This window comes from Danio rerio, chromosome 17, assembly GCF_049306965.1.
Source record: "Danio rerio strain Tuebingen ecotype United States chromosome 17, GRCz12tu, whole genome shotgun sequence".
In the NCBI taxonomy this organism is placed as follows: Eukaryota; Metazoa; Chordata; class Actinopteri; order Cypriniformes; family Danionidae; genus Danio; species Danio rerio.
This window is the reverse complement of record NC_133192.1, coordinates 33,279,605-33,297,210: the sequence shown is the minus strand read 5'-3', so window position 1 is coordinate 33,297,210 and position 17,606 is coordinate 33,279,605. Positions and strand designations below refer to the sequence as shown.

Sequence of the window (17,606 nt, the reverse complement as noted above, 5' to 3'; positions counted from 1 at the left end):
CAGGATGGCTAATAATTCTGACATCAACTGTGTGAAATTTACATAATAATAAAATAAAGTTTATAATAAAACCAACATCTTTTAAAGAGCAATCCTTAACATAATAACCCAAAATCACATTTATTGGATAAAGAAAATGATTTAAAAATATTATGAGCAATAAAAGCTTCAACATTAATCCAAAAAAGTCGGAGATATTGCCAAGACCAAATAAATGTGAAATTGTTTCCTCAAAGCTTTCACAAAAACAGCATTCTAACTCAAAATTAATTTAAAATATTTGTAGAAATATTTTTCTAGGATAGACTCTATGAAGTATCAGATAATTTAATTAGTGCTGGACAACAATTAATCACAATTAATCATATTACTTAAATAAAAGTTTGTTTTGAAAATTTATGTGTTCATTACTTATATTTATTATGTGTATGTAATGCAAACACATTATATATATATATATATATATATATATATATATATATATATATATATATATATATATATATACACATATATATATATATATATATATATATATATATATATATATATATATATATATATATATATATATATATATATATATATATATATATATAATTTGTATCAAATACATATATATTTTATATTTAAATAAAAATAGACATTTTCTCACATTTATGATTGCATGTCTGTATTTATGCAGGCTATACATAACAAAATACAATATACACACACATATTTGTCAAAACAAACTTTTATTTTGGATGTGATTAATCGTGATTTTATTTTGCCCAGCACTATTTTTAATATTATCCCTTATTAATCTTATTCGCTGTGATTCTGTTCATCCCCTTTTTAAATATAATTTCAGGTTCATCCATGCTGGATCTGGATTTACAGTTTCTGCAGCTCCGTCTCCTGCCCAGCAGAGGCCAGTGAAGTGCGGACATTACCAACACTTCCCAAACCAACAATCTACAACAGTTTATGGTTAAGGACAACAACATGAGCTGGAAAACGTCAGGAGCTTTGAAATAAAATCTAACAGAATATCTCATTCGGCACGATGTTGAACACCACCAGCCCAAAAGCTCTTCAATCCTGTGAGGAATAATGTTTTATTTACCGTTACTGAACTCTGCCATTGTGTTCATAGTGGTTTTGTTACTCACCCATTACTGTCCTCTTCATCTTCAAGAATGGATGTCAGACCGAAGGAGAATTTCTCTCAAAGACAAGACACATCCGCTGTAAGACATCGAAAAACATGTAAGGTAAACGAGAGGGCTGAGATTCATTCCCAGCCTCACAATGGGACTATTAATGGTGCAAATAAGATGATCACCAAACGAGGAGGAGGAGAACACATCAGTTCACCCAGCAGAGATGCTCATGTGCCCGTTTTTATTTTGGCTCTGGTGATAGTGTTGTCTGTATCTACACGCTTTTACAAGATCACTGAGCCTCCTCATGTATGGTGAGAATTAGTCCTGTAAAAATGACACTGTGATGTAAAATTAAGCTTATTGTCAGTGTACAGTCGAGCAGTAAACATTTTGATCCATTTGCAGTTGGGATGAGACTCATTTTGGGAAAATGGGAAGCTATTACATTAATCGCACCTTCTTCTTTGATGTCCATCCGCCCCTTGGAAAGGTGTGTATTTTAATGCATTGCTGGAATATGATCAGAATTATTTTGAGTGTATTTATTGTGTGGCTGAAAGGGATGATTCTGTCTTACTCATTCAGATGCTGATCGGCCTCGCTGGATACTTGACAGGTTACGATGGGACCTTTCCCTTCATAAAGCCAGGGGACAAATATGAGCACCACAATTACTGGGGGATGAGAGCGGTAAATTATAGTTTTTAGATCTTGCAGATCTTTGAGATTCCGTTTAATGTAATGCACAGTTAGTTTCAGCATTGTTGACAAGAAAACATTTATTTAGCATAAAATCATCATGTTAGAATGATTTCAGTAGGATTGTGTGAGTAATGATGATAAAGATTCAGCTTTGCCGTCACTGTAATAACTGAGACTTTAAAAATATATAAAAATAGAATCAAGTTTGTATGTTCTCCTCGTGTTGGGTGCACCAGTTCACCCCACAAGTTCAAAAACATGTGGTATAGGTAAATTGGATAAGCTAAATCGTCTTTAGTGTATGAGTTAGAATAAGAGTGGATGGGTTGCTGCTCGAAGGGCATCCGCTGCATAAAACATATGCTGGATAAGTTGCCAGTTCATTCCGCTGTGGCAAACCCCCGATTAATAAAGGGACTAAGCCGAAACGAAAATTAATGAATGAAAATAGAATCAGGTTTTTAACATTTGCTTTAATGGTTCAAAAAATCACTAAATTAAGACTTATTGTGCGTTAGAGACTTTTAAAAGAAAAGAAAATTACATTTTTTATGGAAAGCGTATTAAATGGAAGTGGGGTCTATTGTAATGTTTAAAAAAAAAACTTGCATAAAAATGGGATAAATAATGTTAAGTAAAATGTAAATTTTTATTCAAAACTATTCTCATCAAGACAACATCAATATGCCTATTCTGACCACCTAAAACCTAGTGATTTTAAGCATTCTGGCAAAGTAACAAGATTATGATTTTGGGGCTGCACCGTGATGCTTAAATAGTCTTTAATTATGGCATCAAGGAATTTGTTTAAATGATTGTGAGTAGTCAAAACTAGTTAAAAATAGTCATTTTAAAAATAATGATAATTATTGGGACACTTTTTAATGTATATACTAACTAATAAGTCGCCCCACACGAATCTGCGAACACAGAAATCCGCAGATTTCCACAGAATTTCAGCCCATCATTGAGTCTTTTTATTTAGTTGATTGTAAACGTGTGTAAATTTATATTTATTTAGTTTTTAATTTAATTTTAATATAATTACTGACTAATATGAAAATGTGTAGATGATTTACTTACAATACAACTTGTAAAGTACAACTTGTTCTGTCTTTTAGTGGATAAATGGTACATGTATTATATGAGAGACCAAATAATTGGATCTAATTAGATTTACATTGTAAACATTAAATAAAAGTTAAAAATGTATAATTTTTTGTTTTATTTAACATATTAATTTTTTAGTTACGGTACACCCAAAATCATTTTACATTAATCCGCAGATTTTTTTACAAAATTCTGTGCAAAAATAGCAAAAAATATCTGCATATTCTGTCTGGCCCAACTAATAAACAACCAGCTTTGTTCTATTTTTTTTATACTTTGACCCATACATGAATAGTTCCTATGCATATGTTGTAATTAAAAAATATATTATTTAATAATATTGTATATTCATCATGCATCTTGTTTTTTGACAGGGTACTGTATATATTTGTTTATTATTTAACCTGGAAAATTTGCAGTAGATATGATAGATAAAGATTAAATATAAGATAAAAAAAATGCAAAACTACTTTTGAGTTTGAGTAAATATACTCAAACTTTTTAAGTAAAGAATGGTGTATATAAAAACATATACTTTTTTTTATAAATAATTCTGAGCTCTAATCCTTGTGATTGTTACATTTTCTATAGTTCTGTGCTGCTCTTGGTTCCTGTTTGCCTCCTTTTGCCTTTCTTGTTGTCCTGGAGCTCTCTCAGTCTTCAACAGCAGCGCTCATCGCAGCCTCTCTGCTCATCTTCGGTGAGTGCAGCTGTCATCAGCAACACAAAGGTAAGCTGTAGTTAATAAAGTCATTGTGATAATAATCTAAATCAACTGGTCTTTTTCACGACAGACACTGGTTGCATCACCCTGTCTCAGTATATCCTGCTGGATCCCATTCTGATGTTTTTCATCATGGGCTCGGTTCTGTGCATGGTCAAATTCAACACGCAAAGACTCGGGTAAAGCAGTCTAAAGCATCTGTTCTGTCCCTATCTTCCATCTCTTTCCACATTTTACTATTATGGGAGTAAGTTCTATTAAAGTTGTTAAGATTATTTACAGTTTTAACCCATGGAATGACCAGTCTGTCAGATGAAGAAGAGCCGGAGTCAGAGATTTATTTAAATAAATAAAGTTTACTGAAGATAGTTTGCGGTTTCATCAGCAGAAGCCAGCTTCAACACTCGCACTGAGTGAAAATAGTTATAAGGAATGCACTGAACATTCTTATATTAAGCAATGTGTTAACACTATTTATTAGTTAAAATCATTTCAAAGTTAAATACTTATTCAAATAATCATAATTAATAAAAATGAATGAGAAAAGTATAAATGTTGATACAGGTAGAATTCTGAATCCTTCAAAGTGTAAACAGGGTTACCACAAGTCATAATATTTTTTGGAATACCATGGAATTTTTAAAGGTCTATTTCAGACATTTGGAGACAGAACATTTTATTTATTTGTTTTTGACCAAGTCATGGAATATCAGGGATTTTTGTTTGTCATTTAAATTTTTACTTTCCATTTGGCAATATGTAATTTTGTTTATTTCTACACAGTTTGTTTATTGCGTTGTTCACATTTTGCCTCTTGTTAGGCTATTTTTAGGTGCCAATCCGCAATCATTTAAGTCAGACTCTTAAAATGTTTCTTTTCTGCCTTCTCAGAGATAGAAACAATAGCTTTTTGTTGTTCTGTTCCTTATAGGTCATGGAAATTCTAATTTTCAGTCAGTGATAGTGAAAGTGAGGGGCTAGTATTCTCCATACAGTTCACCAATCGAATATTAAATGTTAACTTAATGAATTTAACAAATTACTTTAGGTGGAGTAGACCATGAATAAATGAAGAAAACCCAAGTTATCTTTCCACAGTAACATCATTGATGTGATAAATATTACTGTAGTGTAGCGAATATAAAGAAAAAATAATCAGGAGGAACTTTGGCCACAGTTGTGATAATATTGTTACTTTAAAATACTAAGCATAACATTCACTTCATAATAGATAAAAAAAAAAGCACAAAGATAAACACACCTCTCACTTTCATTATTCATATAGATTGTTTGTAGCACAACTTTATTATATTAAAAAAAGTTTTACTAAAGTTCGGTGTAAGTTCCTCAAACTGGAAGTGCAACCTATAATTCGAAATGCCGTAATGTTGTGTGGACAGATGTGTGGATAGCTTTATCATTTCTGTTTATGCATCATGAATGCAAATATTTGTCCTTGTGTTCAGGCCTTTCAGCTTCTCCTGGTGGTTCTGGCTGCTTCTGACAGGGCTATGCCTCTCTGGGTCTCTTGGTGTAAAGTTTGTGGGGCTGTTTGTCATTCTCTTGGTTGGAATCAACACAGCGCTTGATCTTTGGAGACTGCTTGGGGACCTCAGCTTATCTCTGGTATAAAACTCTAGTTGAAAGGCAAAGTTACCCCCCCCCATGCGAAATATAAATTCTTTTTCAAACATTTCCCAAGAGATGTTTAGGAGAGCAAACACATTTTAAACAGTATTTCCTATTTTATTTTTCTTCTGGATAAAATTTTATGTCTTAGTTATAAAAATATACATTTAGTACTGACATTATGCAAAAGACAAAAGTAATCAGTTGTTAAAGCTAGCATGTTGAAAAATTAGGCTGAAAACTAGTTGTGGGAAGTATTTGAAAAATAACTAAAAATCATAGGAGTGCTAATAATTTATTCTTCAAATGTATATGCTATTGTTTCAAATTTTAGCCTTTAAAATGTGTATTATTTAAATACGGTAGTCAACATTTGAAGTGAATCAATAAAACTACTATATATGAAACTACTATATACAGTATAGTACATGCACAAATTCATTGAATGTGATAAAAGAAGCGCTTCATGTGTATTTTCCTTCAGACTGAAGAAAAAAATCTTTGGATTACTTCCCTTTTGCACATTTTGTTGATTGTAAGTTATACTGTAACTCCGTGCAAAGTACTTCTGATTAATGTATTAGCAGACTGTGAGCTTTATATCTACTGACAATGCTCCACCAACAGACATTCTCCAGACTATAAGAAACTTGTCAACTTAAACTAACCCTAATCTTACAGTTTACTAATATTCTAATGTAAATTCTTTGCCATGTAGTTGCAATGTAACTTCAACAAAATGTGTGAATAAAATATTTTAAAAGTGACTATTAAAATATTATATAATATTATTAAGTGATACTGAATACTCTATGAAGGCCAAAAAGCTTGCTTTAGATAACTCATCTGCTGAAATGAATAAATGTAAAAAATCAGGTTCAGTTTTTTGCCATTATAAAAAATCTTTCTGTCCCAACACATTTCCATGATTCTGTATGCTCTAGTTGTGAAAATATTTACTTCTTGTTCAACAGGTGGATTTTGGGAAGCACTTACTAGCTCGAGTTTTTGGGTTGATAATGCTTCCGTTGTTCTTGTACACGACAATATTCGCCATTCATTTCATTGTCTTAAACAGGAGGTAAGTTTGACCTAATCTCTTGTTTTATTGTCAAAACAGCTAGTTGGTTAATTATAAGAAAGCATTGATGTTTTTTTTCAATTCACAGTGGTCCCGGAGATGGTTTCTTCAGCTCTGCGTTCCAGTCTCGCTTGATTGGAAACAATCTACACAATGCCTCCATGCCAGAGTGTAAAAAACAACTTCATTTTTTTTAAAGTTTGGATTTTGTTAAAGATTCCATGTTTGACACTGGGCTTTTATGCCTTCTTTCACACAGATCTGGCATATGGCTCAGTCATAACAGTTAAAAATCTGCGAATTGCAGGAGGATATTTGCACTCTCACTGGCACCTTTACCCGGAGGGGGTTGGAGCTCACCAGCAGCAGGTCAGTTCACTCTCATCTGCTCTTAAGGGGATAGTTCACCCCCCAAAAATCGAATTTACTCATTATTTACTCACTTTCAAGTGGTTCCAAAACGTTCTGAGTTTCTCTCTTCTGTTGAACGCAAGAGAATATATTTTAAAGAAAGCTGGGAATCTGTAACCATGACTTCCCAAGTAGGAAAAACAAACACTATGGAAGTCCATGGCTTCAGGCTATGTCTTTATAATATCTTCTTATTTGTTTAACAGAAGAATGAAACTAATGGAGATTTGAAACAAGTAAAGGGTGAGTAAATGGTGACAGTAAATTCATATTTGATACAACTATCTTTTTAATCAAACCTAACATTATCTGTAATATTTTACTTTTTTTTTTATTATTGCAATATTCTAATGTTGTATGTAATAATAGCATGATGTTGTATGTAAAAGAGCTGATGTTTATTGAGTACCTTAATGTTTATAACGTATTACAGTCTTGATTTAAACATTTATTCTAAAACGATTGGGGTTTGACAGTCATATCACCCTGCAGCCTAAGACCGGTTACTCACTGAAGCTAAGCAGGTCTGAACCTAGTCAGTACCTGGACGGGAGACCACACGGGAAAACTAGGTTGCTGTTGGAATTGGTGTTAAAGAGGCCAGCAGAGGGCGCTCAACTTATGGTCTGTGTGAGTCCAAATGCCCCAGTAAAAGTGAAGGGGACACTACACTGTCAGTGGGCGCCGTCATTCGGATGAGACGTTTAAACTGAGGTCCTGACTCTCTGTGGGCATTAAAAAATCCCATGGCACTTCTTGTAAAGAGCAGGGTTGTAACTCCCATGTCCAGGCAAAAGTCCCTGAATTGGCACTTATGATCATGGCCTCCCAATCATCCCCATCCACTGAATTGGCTCTATCAATGTCTCTTCACTTCACCAATAGCCGGTGTGTGGTGAGCGCACTGGCGCTGTTGTCCTGTGGCTGCCGTCACATCATCCAAGTGGATGCTGCACACTGGTGGTGGTGCGGAGGGACCCCCCTCATGATTATAAAGCATTTTGGATGTATGGCCATACACGATAAATGCGCTATATAAATACACACATTACATTTACATTTACATTACGTTTGATCAAGAGAGAGTAGCTGACCGGTTCTATTATAAAACATCTTCAGTTCTTTCTGGAATTAAAAAATGTGAAAATACTTTTAATGCAGATCTATTTCATAGTGATTATATTGTTATAAACTATTACAAACAATTCCTGTTCCTTTTAATTTTCAGAAGATCAAGAACATACTTTAGTGTCCACAAAAGTTGGAATTTGTGGCAGTAAGAGTGAGCTAAAAATGTAGACATTATCCATCATACTATTTAATTACATCTTAAAGTATTTTTTCAATAGAAAAAAGTTATCTATAACTCCAATATAAATAACCTTTAACTGTATTGTTGATTATTTTGGATCTCAATTTGTGATCAAATAAATTAAGTCTTTGTATCATAATAGACCTAATCCAAAAACTCTTTGGAAGTCTATATGTACATTTAAGACTTTATTATTTTAGGATGTCTGTTGTGTTTTTATAAGAATGATAAATCATTTTCCTATCTACATCCATTTTGCATCTTAATTTGTGTAGGTTACTGCCTATTTACACAAAGATTTTAACAACCTGTGGTTGGTCAAGAGACTTGACAACTCTGACGGTGAGTTTTTAATGCATATTTGATTAATTTTCTTTAAACACACATTGCACTTGAGTCAATAACTCTGTACTCTGCTAAGATCTCACAGGCTCACCAGAGCTCGTCCGTCATGGTGACATCATTAGACTGGAGCATAAAGAGTAAGTGTCAGGTCTTTCTGAACGTGACAAAATAATTCTAAAGTCATGTTATTTAAAACAATGCAAACTTGGTTTTCATTATCAGAACTACAAGAAATCTTCATAGTCATTTCCATGAAGCGCCCCTGACCAAAAAACACCTGCAGGTCACAGGTTATGGCATTGTGAGTACTATATCATTCCTATATTATGTTACCATTCATATATTATAGGGTTTTGTCAATACTGAAAAAAACTAGTACTTAACAACGTTTCCGAGGTGGAATGATGAACTGATTAGGCAGTTAAATATTTAAATATTATTAATTAATTAATTCATTCATTCATTCATTCATTCATTCATTCATTCCTTAATTCATTCATTTTCTTTTTAGCTTAGTCCCTTTATTAATCTGGGGAACACAGCGGAATGAACTGCCAACTTATCCAGCATGTGTTTTAATGTTGCGGATGCCCTTTCAGCTGCAACCCATCACTGGGAAACATCCATACACACTCATTCACACACACACACACTACGAGCAATTTAGCCTACCCTATTCACCTGTAAAACATGTCTTTGGAAACTGGGAAACTACAATGTGCTTTGTATATAACAAGAAATCAAAATGGGCCATTTTTATACAACATTACAGTATTTAGTGTTAATTGTTTGGCCATTTTTTTTTAAATTCTTTTATTACATTAATTTAAACTATTTTTGTTAAATTGTCATCATAATGTTTGTAATAACTTTTTTATGGGAGGGTTGAGTGCGACGCAGTGGTGCAGTAGGTAGTGCTATCGCCTCACAGCAAGAGGATCGCTGGTTCAAGTCTCGGCTGGGTCAGTTGGCATTTCTGTGTGGAGTTTGCTTGTTCTTCCTGTGTTTGCTTGGGTTTCCTCCGGGTGCTCCGGTTTCCCCCACAGTCCAAAGACATGCGGTACAGGTGAATTGGGTAGGCTAAATTGTCCATGATGAATGATTGTGTATGGATGTTTCCTATAGATGGGTTGCTGAACATGTGCAGGATAAGTTGGCAATTCATTCCGCTTTGGCAACCCCGAACTAATATAGAATGCTGATGAATGATGTGAATGTTGAAGTATGTTGAGAAGCTAACCCTAACTTGAATAAATGCTGTACGTCACGTGAAAGAAGAAAATATATTGAATGACTGTCCGCCTACTTTTTCAACATCACTGGTTCTGGTATTTTTCCCTACAGCTTTTCTCTAATCATGAGCACACTGAAAAGAATAAGGAAATCTTTGGAATTATTATAAGCAGTAGTCCAAACCAAAAAGGTATAATGAATAATCACATCAATAAAAATAAAATAAAAGGCTATGTACCTAACTGATTTAATGAGGGGGGAACTACAAACCTTTGATGCATTGTGAATGACTTAGTCATATGTAAAACAATAGAGAAATATCAAAATAGTTATTAAAATCTGTTGGTTGTCTATAGAAACAATTTTATTTGATTTTATTTGACTTTTATATGATTTTAGTTCTATAACTATTATTATTATTTTATGTGTTTTAACTTTATTATTATTATATATGTTTTTTGCATTCATGCATGTATCTTTTACTGCTGCACATTTTTTGTCTGTAAAGTGCCTTGAGATGCTACTTTTAAAGATGCTATATGTAAAAATAAAGTTTATTATTATTGTTATTATTACAATACATTCCAAGCTTATTGTTAAATACACGCACGTTTAATGTAAGTGAAAACGTACAGTTAATTTGCTCATCCTCAGACTTGAGACCACAGATTTAGATAAAAATCTTCATTAATGTTCTACTTAAGACAAAAAATCACTTACATGTTGCATGGTGTATAAATTCACTGAAAAATTGTCATTTTGGGGTGAACTATCCTTTCGATTGTGCTTCACTGGAGTGTGTGGAGCTAAAGATTTCTTTCACATCTGTGTAATGTTCTGTATAGAAACATGAGTAATGTCATGTTCTGCAATAACTCTACTATTAAATGATGGATTTATAAATGAGTAGATTGAAGCAACTAAAAACATAAACACACAAACAACCTCTGAGCTTACAACTGGTCTGTCTTTTAAGGTTTGTCAGTTATAGGTTTAAATTAAATGCAGAAAATAAATGTTTTGTTTATTGAACATTCAATTCATGTTTATTTCTATCGTGCTTTTACAATGTAAATTGTGTCAAAGCAGCTTAACATAGAAGTTCTAGTAAATTAAAACTGCCTCAGTTCAGTTTTCACAGGTGAAGTTCAGTTTAGTTTATTTCAGTGTTTTGTAAACATGACTGCTGCCCTCTGTACTATCACAATTGCATCTTTCATTCATACTTTGATCTTAATCAATTGTTTACAAGGAGCATCACACATTTCCGTAATTCTGAGTTTTGGTTTCAGAATGGAAGTGGTGACGTGAATGACCTGTGGCAGGTGGAGGTGTGTGGAGGAAGGAAGGGAGATCCAGTGAAGGTGCTGCGCAGTAAAGTGCGTTTTCTTCATCGCGCCACAGGCTGTGTGCTCTGCTCCTCTGGAAAGACCCTTCCCAAATGGTGAGATTATTTTGTTCAGCCAAAACCTCACAGCCGGTCTGCAATAAACATATCACAGAAAATACTGTGCATTTTACTACTCAACAGGGGATGGGAGCAAGTGGAGGTCACATGCAGCCCGTATGTCAAAGAGACCCCAAATTCGCAGTGGAACATTGAGGACCACATCAACCCTAAACGTATGCCTGTATAGCTTTTTTTTTAATATTGATTTAATGGGTAGAAAATTACAGTTTTGTTCATTTGCTGGTGTGGTGATTTTTCTGTGTGCACAGTGCCCAACATCAGTCTTGCAGTACTCAAACCCACTTTCCTGGAGATCCTCTGGGAGTCTCATATTGTGATGATCAGGGTAAGACTCTTGAAAGAAAATCTGCCTGTTAAAAATTGCTCTTCATGTGGGAATTGCTTCTAATTAAAGATAATCTCCCTATTAATAAATGTTCTACCACATGGGAATGATTTCTGAATTAAATGACAGTATTTTCCAGAATATAAGTTGATTAAAAGTCTTTAAACTGAAATGCACTGCTTTAATTCCAAAGTGATTTCTATAATGCAGTTAAGATCAAGAATGAGCAAAGCGCCACATATATGGGCTACTTTGTTTTATGCTTGCATTTCTCTTCTTCTGTTGCCTTTACAGTTTAATTTAGAGTAATGTAATGTGTGTTTATATAGCACATTTATTGTGTATGGCCATACACCTAAAGCGCTTTACAATCATGTGAGGGGATCTCTCCTCATCACCACTTTTTGTTGTGGAGTGTGGGAAACTAAAATCCCTATACTAAAACATTTACCCATTTACATTTTTTTTTTTTTTTTTGTGAATAAAAATGATCAAATGCAACTTCTTTTAAATGAACCAATATATTAGATTGATAATGTTTTTGTGTAGGGAAACAGTGGTTTGAAGCCCAAAGACAACGAGATGAACTCTAAACCCTGGCACTGGCCCATTAACTATCAGGTAAGTTGTGTATAAGCATTTTTAAATTATTATTATTGATGTACTAAAATTGATATAATTAATCAATATTGTGATTTTTCTTTTTTTAAAGTGTTATTGTATTTATAAACGAGGGCTGCAGCTATCGATTATATTAATAATCGATTTATCAAACACATTTTTTTATTTACTTTGAACATCTTGTGACTGAAATGGTTTTAAAAAGTCTATAAAAGCCAATCACAAATACACACACACACACACACTTATTGCAATAAACTTTATTCCAGGAAACTTTTTTCAGAAATATTATCATGCATTAACGATAAAAATCTTTTTAAATTTATGTAATCATTTGTTTGTTGTTTTTAATTGTATATTTATTACTGAAATGTTCTTGCCATGAAAATAGCGTTTGTTGCTGAGATGTCGTTAAATAACAAATTCATCTTCATAAACTTAACATGGGAAAGCTTTGTTGCTGCCTGAAGTGGTGTTAGTGAGTCCAGCAGGGGGCGCCCAACCTGCAGTCTGTGTGGCTCCTATACCCCAGTATAGTGACAGGGACTCTATTGACCTTATTCTAAAATGCGAAAGTGCTCCTGTTTTCGCGATTGTCTTAAAACTTCCAATTCAGTCGCCTATGGGAGAAATGACTAGGAATAATAAACGGCAGAAAACGGTCAAACTACTTGCTCTACAAACAAATGCTTGCATGGCTATACAGACCAAGTAGAATAATATAATAAGAAAATATCAAATTGCAACATCAAGCAGCGTAATGAGCAGTTTTTAACGTCAAAAAATGAATGGAGGTGAATGAGACCGGAAGTCTCAAGCCAAAAAGATTCAAATGGCAGCGCCCACTCGTCGGCGGAGAATAAGGTGAATACTGCTCAGTGAGTGCCGTCTTTCGCATGAGACGTTAAACCAAAAATCCCAGGATGTCCTTCGATAAAGAGGTTTAACCCCGGCATCCTGGGGTTAATCCTCAGGATTATATTATATTATTAATTATATTTAGCAAATCAAATAAATGTTAAACAGACAGGAAGTGAAGCGTTACTTTTTTTAACGAAGCGTTGATTACTGCAATTTGTGTCAATAATTTTTTTGATTATAAGTTTCAGCCCTATGATAAACCGTTACAATATTACAACATTTATTAATATTAATAATGATCTTTAATCAGTTTAAGTTTATTGTTAAAAATATTATTGTGCTTTTGTCATTTTAGGTAGATTTTGTTTTATGTTTTAGTCATTTAATACTTTTTAATTTTACCTAGCCACCTAAACAAAAACATATCTCATTTACACACGCACCCACACACACAGACAAAATCTCATATTTATCTCATATCTCTGTACCATTACATCACTATTTATTATTCACAACAGGGATTGAGGTTTTCTGGAGTGAATGAAACTGAATACCGTGTTTATCTCCTTGGAAACCCTGTAAGTGTCTCTGTCCTTTTTTTGTCCTCCATTTTCCAAGACCTCTTATTCCATCATTAGTAAATATCCCATCACATCCTCAGGTCATTTGGTGGCTGAACCTGTTAAGTCTGGCTCTATTTGTAATCCTGCTGACGGTGGCTTCATTAGCAGTGCAGAGAAGAGTGAAGATGGAGGGAATGATGAAAGGTAAGCAGCAATGCAGATGTTTGTGCTGTTTACAGTAAATGATCAGGTCTAAAAGAGTTGATGTTTTGTTTCAGTGCATTGTCACACACTTATGGAGGGTGGCGGGATGCTGTTTTTGGGTTGGCTGTTACACTATCTCCCATTCTACATCATGGGTCGCATACTCTACTACCATCATTACTTTCCTGCCATGATGTTCAGCAGTATGCTAACAGGTACAAAAGCTAACATGATGACTAACACACCACATTATCAACTGGTGGAAATCTGATGAGATTCTTATCACACTGACATCTTACCTGTGCACTGAAAATTCATAATTAAGTAGCTTTACTAAAAAATTACTAGTGGATTTGTAGAGACGTCAGCTTACTTTTCTAAAGACTTATTTTTATGAAACCTTTTTTTTTTACTTCTAGTTTATTATGGAGGTGAAAAGTTGTATTAATTAGTGTGCCAGCCCAGTTAAGTTTTAGACATTATCTTTTTATGTATTGTATAATATTGTCTCTAGTGATTTGTCTCTCAAAAAAGGACTGTTTCTGTCCTTCTTCCTGGACAGACCTACAAAGGCTGTAATAAATTTGCATAATGTTAATCAGTAGTCCTCACTGGCTGCCCACAAATTATGTATGTTTTGACCCTGCTGTAGTTGTAGCTGAGGCTCGGAAGGCTTGGTTTGTGTTGTGGAAGTTTTAAGAAGACACTGTTTTCTGCACTCTGAAAGCAAATACAGTTTACAGTTCCAATAAATTGAATTGGGTTCGTATGTTCACGTTAAAACAGCTATCATAACATTATCAATTTGATAACCCTTTGGATTCTCGGAAGCTATGGAAATTAAAAATGTAAAACAGGAAATACATTAGGACCATTGTTATTGTTTACATCCCTCAAAATGGTCTATATACACAATCACAACAGAGACTGGGCTGACCAATGAAAGCAGAGCCTGCCCTTGTTTAATATATTGTAAGAAACAATATGGACAATACGAATAGGATTAAAAGTGTGCTTTAACTCTCTCTCTCTAAATACTACTACTACTACTACTACTACTACTACTACTACTACTAATAATAATAATAATAATAATAATAATAATAATAATAATAATAATATTAATATGAATAAATTAAAATTATTGTTGTAGTTTTTTCCTGGCATCAACAACAAAGCCACATATGAATCCATTTTTAAACTTAGTTTGCAACTTGAGACTTAATCATTACACAGAATTATACTACAGGTCTTAATAAGATCTTAAAAAGGTTTAATGTGTCTTCTGCAAATTAAGGCCTTAATTTAAAGACATGGATTTTTTTTTTTTTTTTGAGAAATAAAACATACTTGAAAGACTTTATGCTTATATTGTCTTTTTGTAATCATAAATTGACTTCACTAATGAATACCTCAGAAAACAAGACTTCTCATGTGCTCTTTTTGCCTTGATCTTGATGTAAGAATTTGGCATTTTTCATTTAAAAACATTAGAAAAAAACATTAGAAAAAGCATCATATTTAACAAAAGGTACTCTGAAAGATATTCTATAGTTTGTTATTGTAAAGTTTAAAAGCACTGTAAATCAGCCTTTTTAAACACTGAAATTCTGCTTATTAATATAAATTACGTCCATTTTACTTTTCGAATATTGTGTTTGCTCTAATTACCTCCTTTTATGTTCTTTAGTTGCTCTTAAAATTACTTTCAGAATACAGTTAACAGTTTTTATCTGGATTTCTAATAATTTATCTAACAATATATAAAGTGTACTGTGGTCTTGCTGTGTTTTTATTTCAAACTGTGAGTCTGCAGCATTGCTGAACATATTTTTCAGGTTATTACATGTAATGCATATTATTATAACGCGTAATCCAATACATGTAATCATGTTTAATCTAATAACGAATAATCTAAATATAAAGTTTAAACCTTCTTTATTTAAGGTATTACTCTGGACATCCTCCTTCAGAATTTGCAGCTTCTCTTTAGCTCATCTTTATCTCATTACCTGATGAGGGGAGGTCAGTCGGTGCTCCTCTTAGGGTTTATCTACAGGTGAGTATCTACAAGTTTAGTTGTTTAAGAGGCTCATGTCTTTCAGAATATGTAACTAATTACAAAGTAAGTCCTATTTTATACATTATTAATATTGATACTTAACCTGATATTTCCGCTGTCGTCTGTTTTCAGCTTTTATCTTTTCCACCCTCTCTCCTATGGCATGAGAGGGCCGCTGGCACATGACTCTGCCTCCTCCATGGCCGGCCTCAGGTGGATGGAATCCTGGGAGTTTTAGACAAACGTTTTAAGTGTTTTCATAAAATGTTTTCAAAACTATTTCATTTGTTACATGTTGACATTTCCGTGTTGAAGGACAGCATTTAGTCTGATTTTAGGCTGTTGAAAATTTTTAAATAGTATTTTTGTATTGTATAAAATTACGATATTTTACAGTCATGTATTTTACATAAAAATCTGATGTTGTGCAACTGCTGTAGCTGGACTGAAATAAATTTATTAAAAAAACATTGAAGTGCCTTTCTAGTTTTGAAGATGCTGATGTATAAAGCATTAACCTTTTTGTTTGTATTTAAATCATTTCAGTTTGAGAATGTTTAATAGCATTTCTGTTTTAAAACTGTAATGTAATGAGCAGTCTTTCCTGAAAAGTTCAGTTGAGTTCGTGTTTGAATTGTTGATAAAAAAATTGTTTGCAATATTGTCTTTAAATTATTGTCTTAAATGCAAATTGTAAACAGACTGACTCAGGTGCATTTATTTGGATTTAGGTTGTGTTGCATTTGATACCAACACATTTTCTGGCTCAATTGACTGAAAATATATATGTTTTTCATTAATCACCAACATTGTAAGAGCTCTGTATTTATACTTGAATTTTACTTATTTAATTTTACTAATTATTTTATTTTTCCAAGTATAATAAAGTGACCTTCTGTCTTTTAGAGACATGATCTGTACAGAGGTGTTGATAGTTATTTCTTCAACCAGTTTTACAATACCATCCCTTTTTTAATGTCTTTTAAATGGGCCTTTTCGTATAATGCTATGTACAAAGCATTTGAAAATGGGTTGATCAAAGTAATAATGCTACAGTGAATGAATGATGTTTCTTTAGTGTTTTAAAATAAATAAAATGAACACTCTGTTAAAAATATTGATATGATACGTTAAAATGTGCTGAAACTAGACTTGTTTATGTTTACCAATAATTTTTATTTTTGGTCTATTTATAATTACTGCCTTTTTTGTAGCTGTACAGAAGTTTGTTCTGCTGTGTTTTTTGGCCTGACTGAGTCTTGAGTCTTATATTATATTAACACTATCATAATACTACTCAAGTACTCTGTATGAAAGCTAAACATATTAATGTTCGCATATTATTCATATATATTTTTACTTATTTTGCAAGAAAGAACGTTATCAAAGACACAGTTTAAACAAATAGACAGAAATGAATTCATAATTAAAATTCCAGCAAATTAAACAAGTTTAAATGATTTACACCAAGAAAGTGTTTTACATGCAATATAACTGTTAGGGTCTTTTAAAGAGTTCACATATAAAGTAATTTCTTAAAATAAAAAAGTAGGGTGTTTCTTTGAAAATTTACATTTATCGATGTAAATTTTAGGGGGGGGGAAACAATTAATTACAAATTTACAAGAATTCAGAAAGTATCTAAAGAATATAATTTTTTGTGGGAAATACAAAAGTTTGGAAATAATACAATTTTTGTGAAATTGGAAAAGTCAACCCAAATGACTTTACAATAAGTGCACTCCCAAAATAGGCCAAAAAGATTTAGTGTTTCACCATATTGAGTACAAAATGAGCATTTGAA

At 33.0% G+C, this 17,606-nt stretch overlaps 1 protein-coding gene across 3 annotated transcripts; it reads left to right on the top strand.

Annotated features, from left to right (window-relative positions):
* The first annotated feature begins 959 nt into the window (after positions 1–959).
* On the top strand, positions 960–16,722 carry pomt2 (protein-O-mannosyltransferase 2). Of its 3 annotated transcripts, XR_012392777.1 has the most exons (23): positions 960–1,085; positions 1,181–1,459; positions 1,554–1,638; positions 1,734–1,838; positions 3,552–3,660; positions 3,755–3,863; positions 5,151–5,310; positions 6,288–6,394; positions 6,483–6,565; positions 6,654–6,763; positions 7,012–7,048; positions 8,393–8,459; positions 8,539–8,599; positions 8,685–8,763; positions 10,988–11,139; positions 11,227–11,318; positions 11,415–11,491; positions 12,041–12,112; positions 13,492–13,551; positions 13,635–13,740; positions 13,815–13,955; positions 15,688–15,799; positions 15,935–16,722. XR_012392777.1 is itself a non-coding variant. In XM_005158785.6 (22 exons), the coding sequence occupies exons 2-22, from the start codon at positions 1,182–1,184 to the stop codon at positions 16,038–16,040; spliced, it is 2,271 nt and encodes a 756-aa protein (XP_005158842.2). In that variant the 5' UTR covers positions 960–1,085; position 1,181; the 3' UTR covers positions 16,041–16,722.
* Positions 16,723–17,606: the final 884 nt, after the last annotated feature.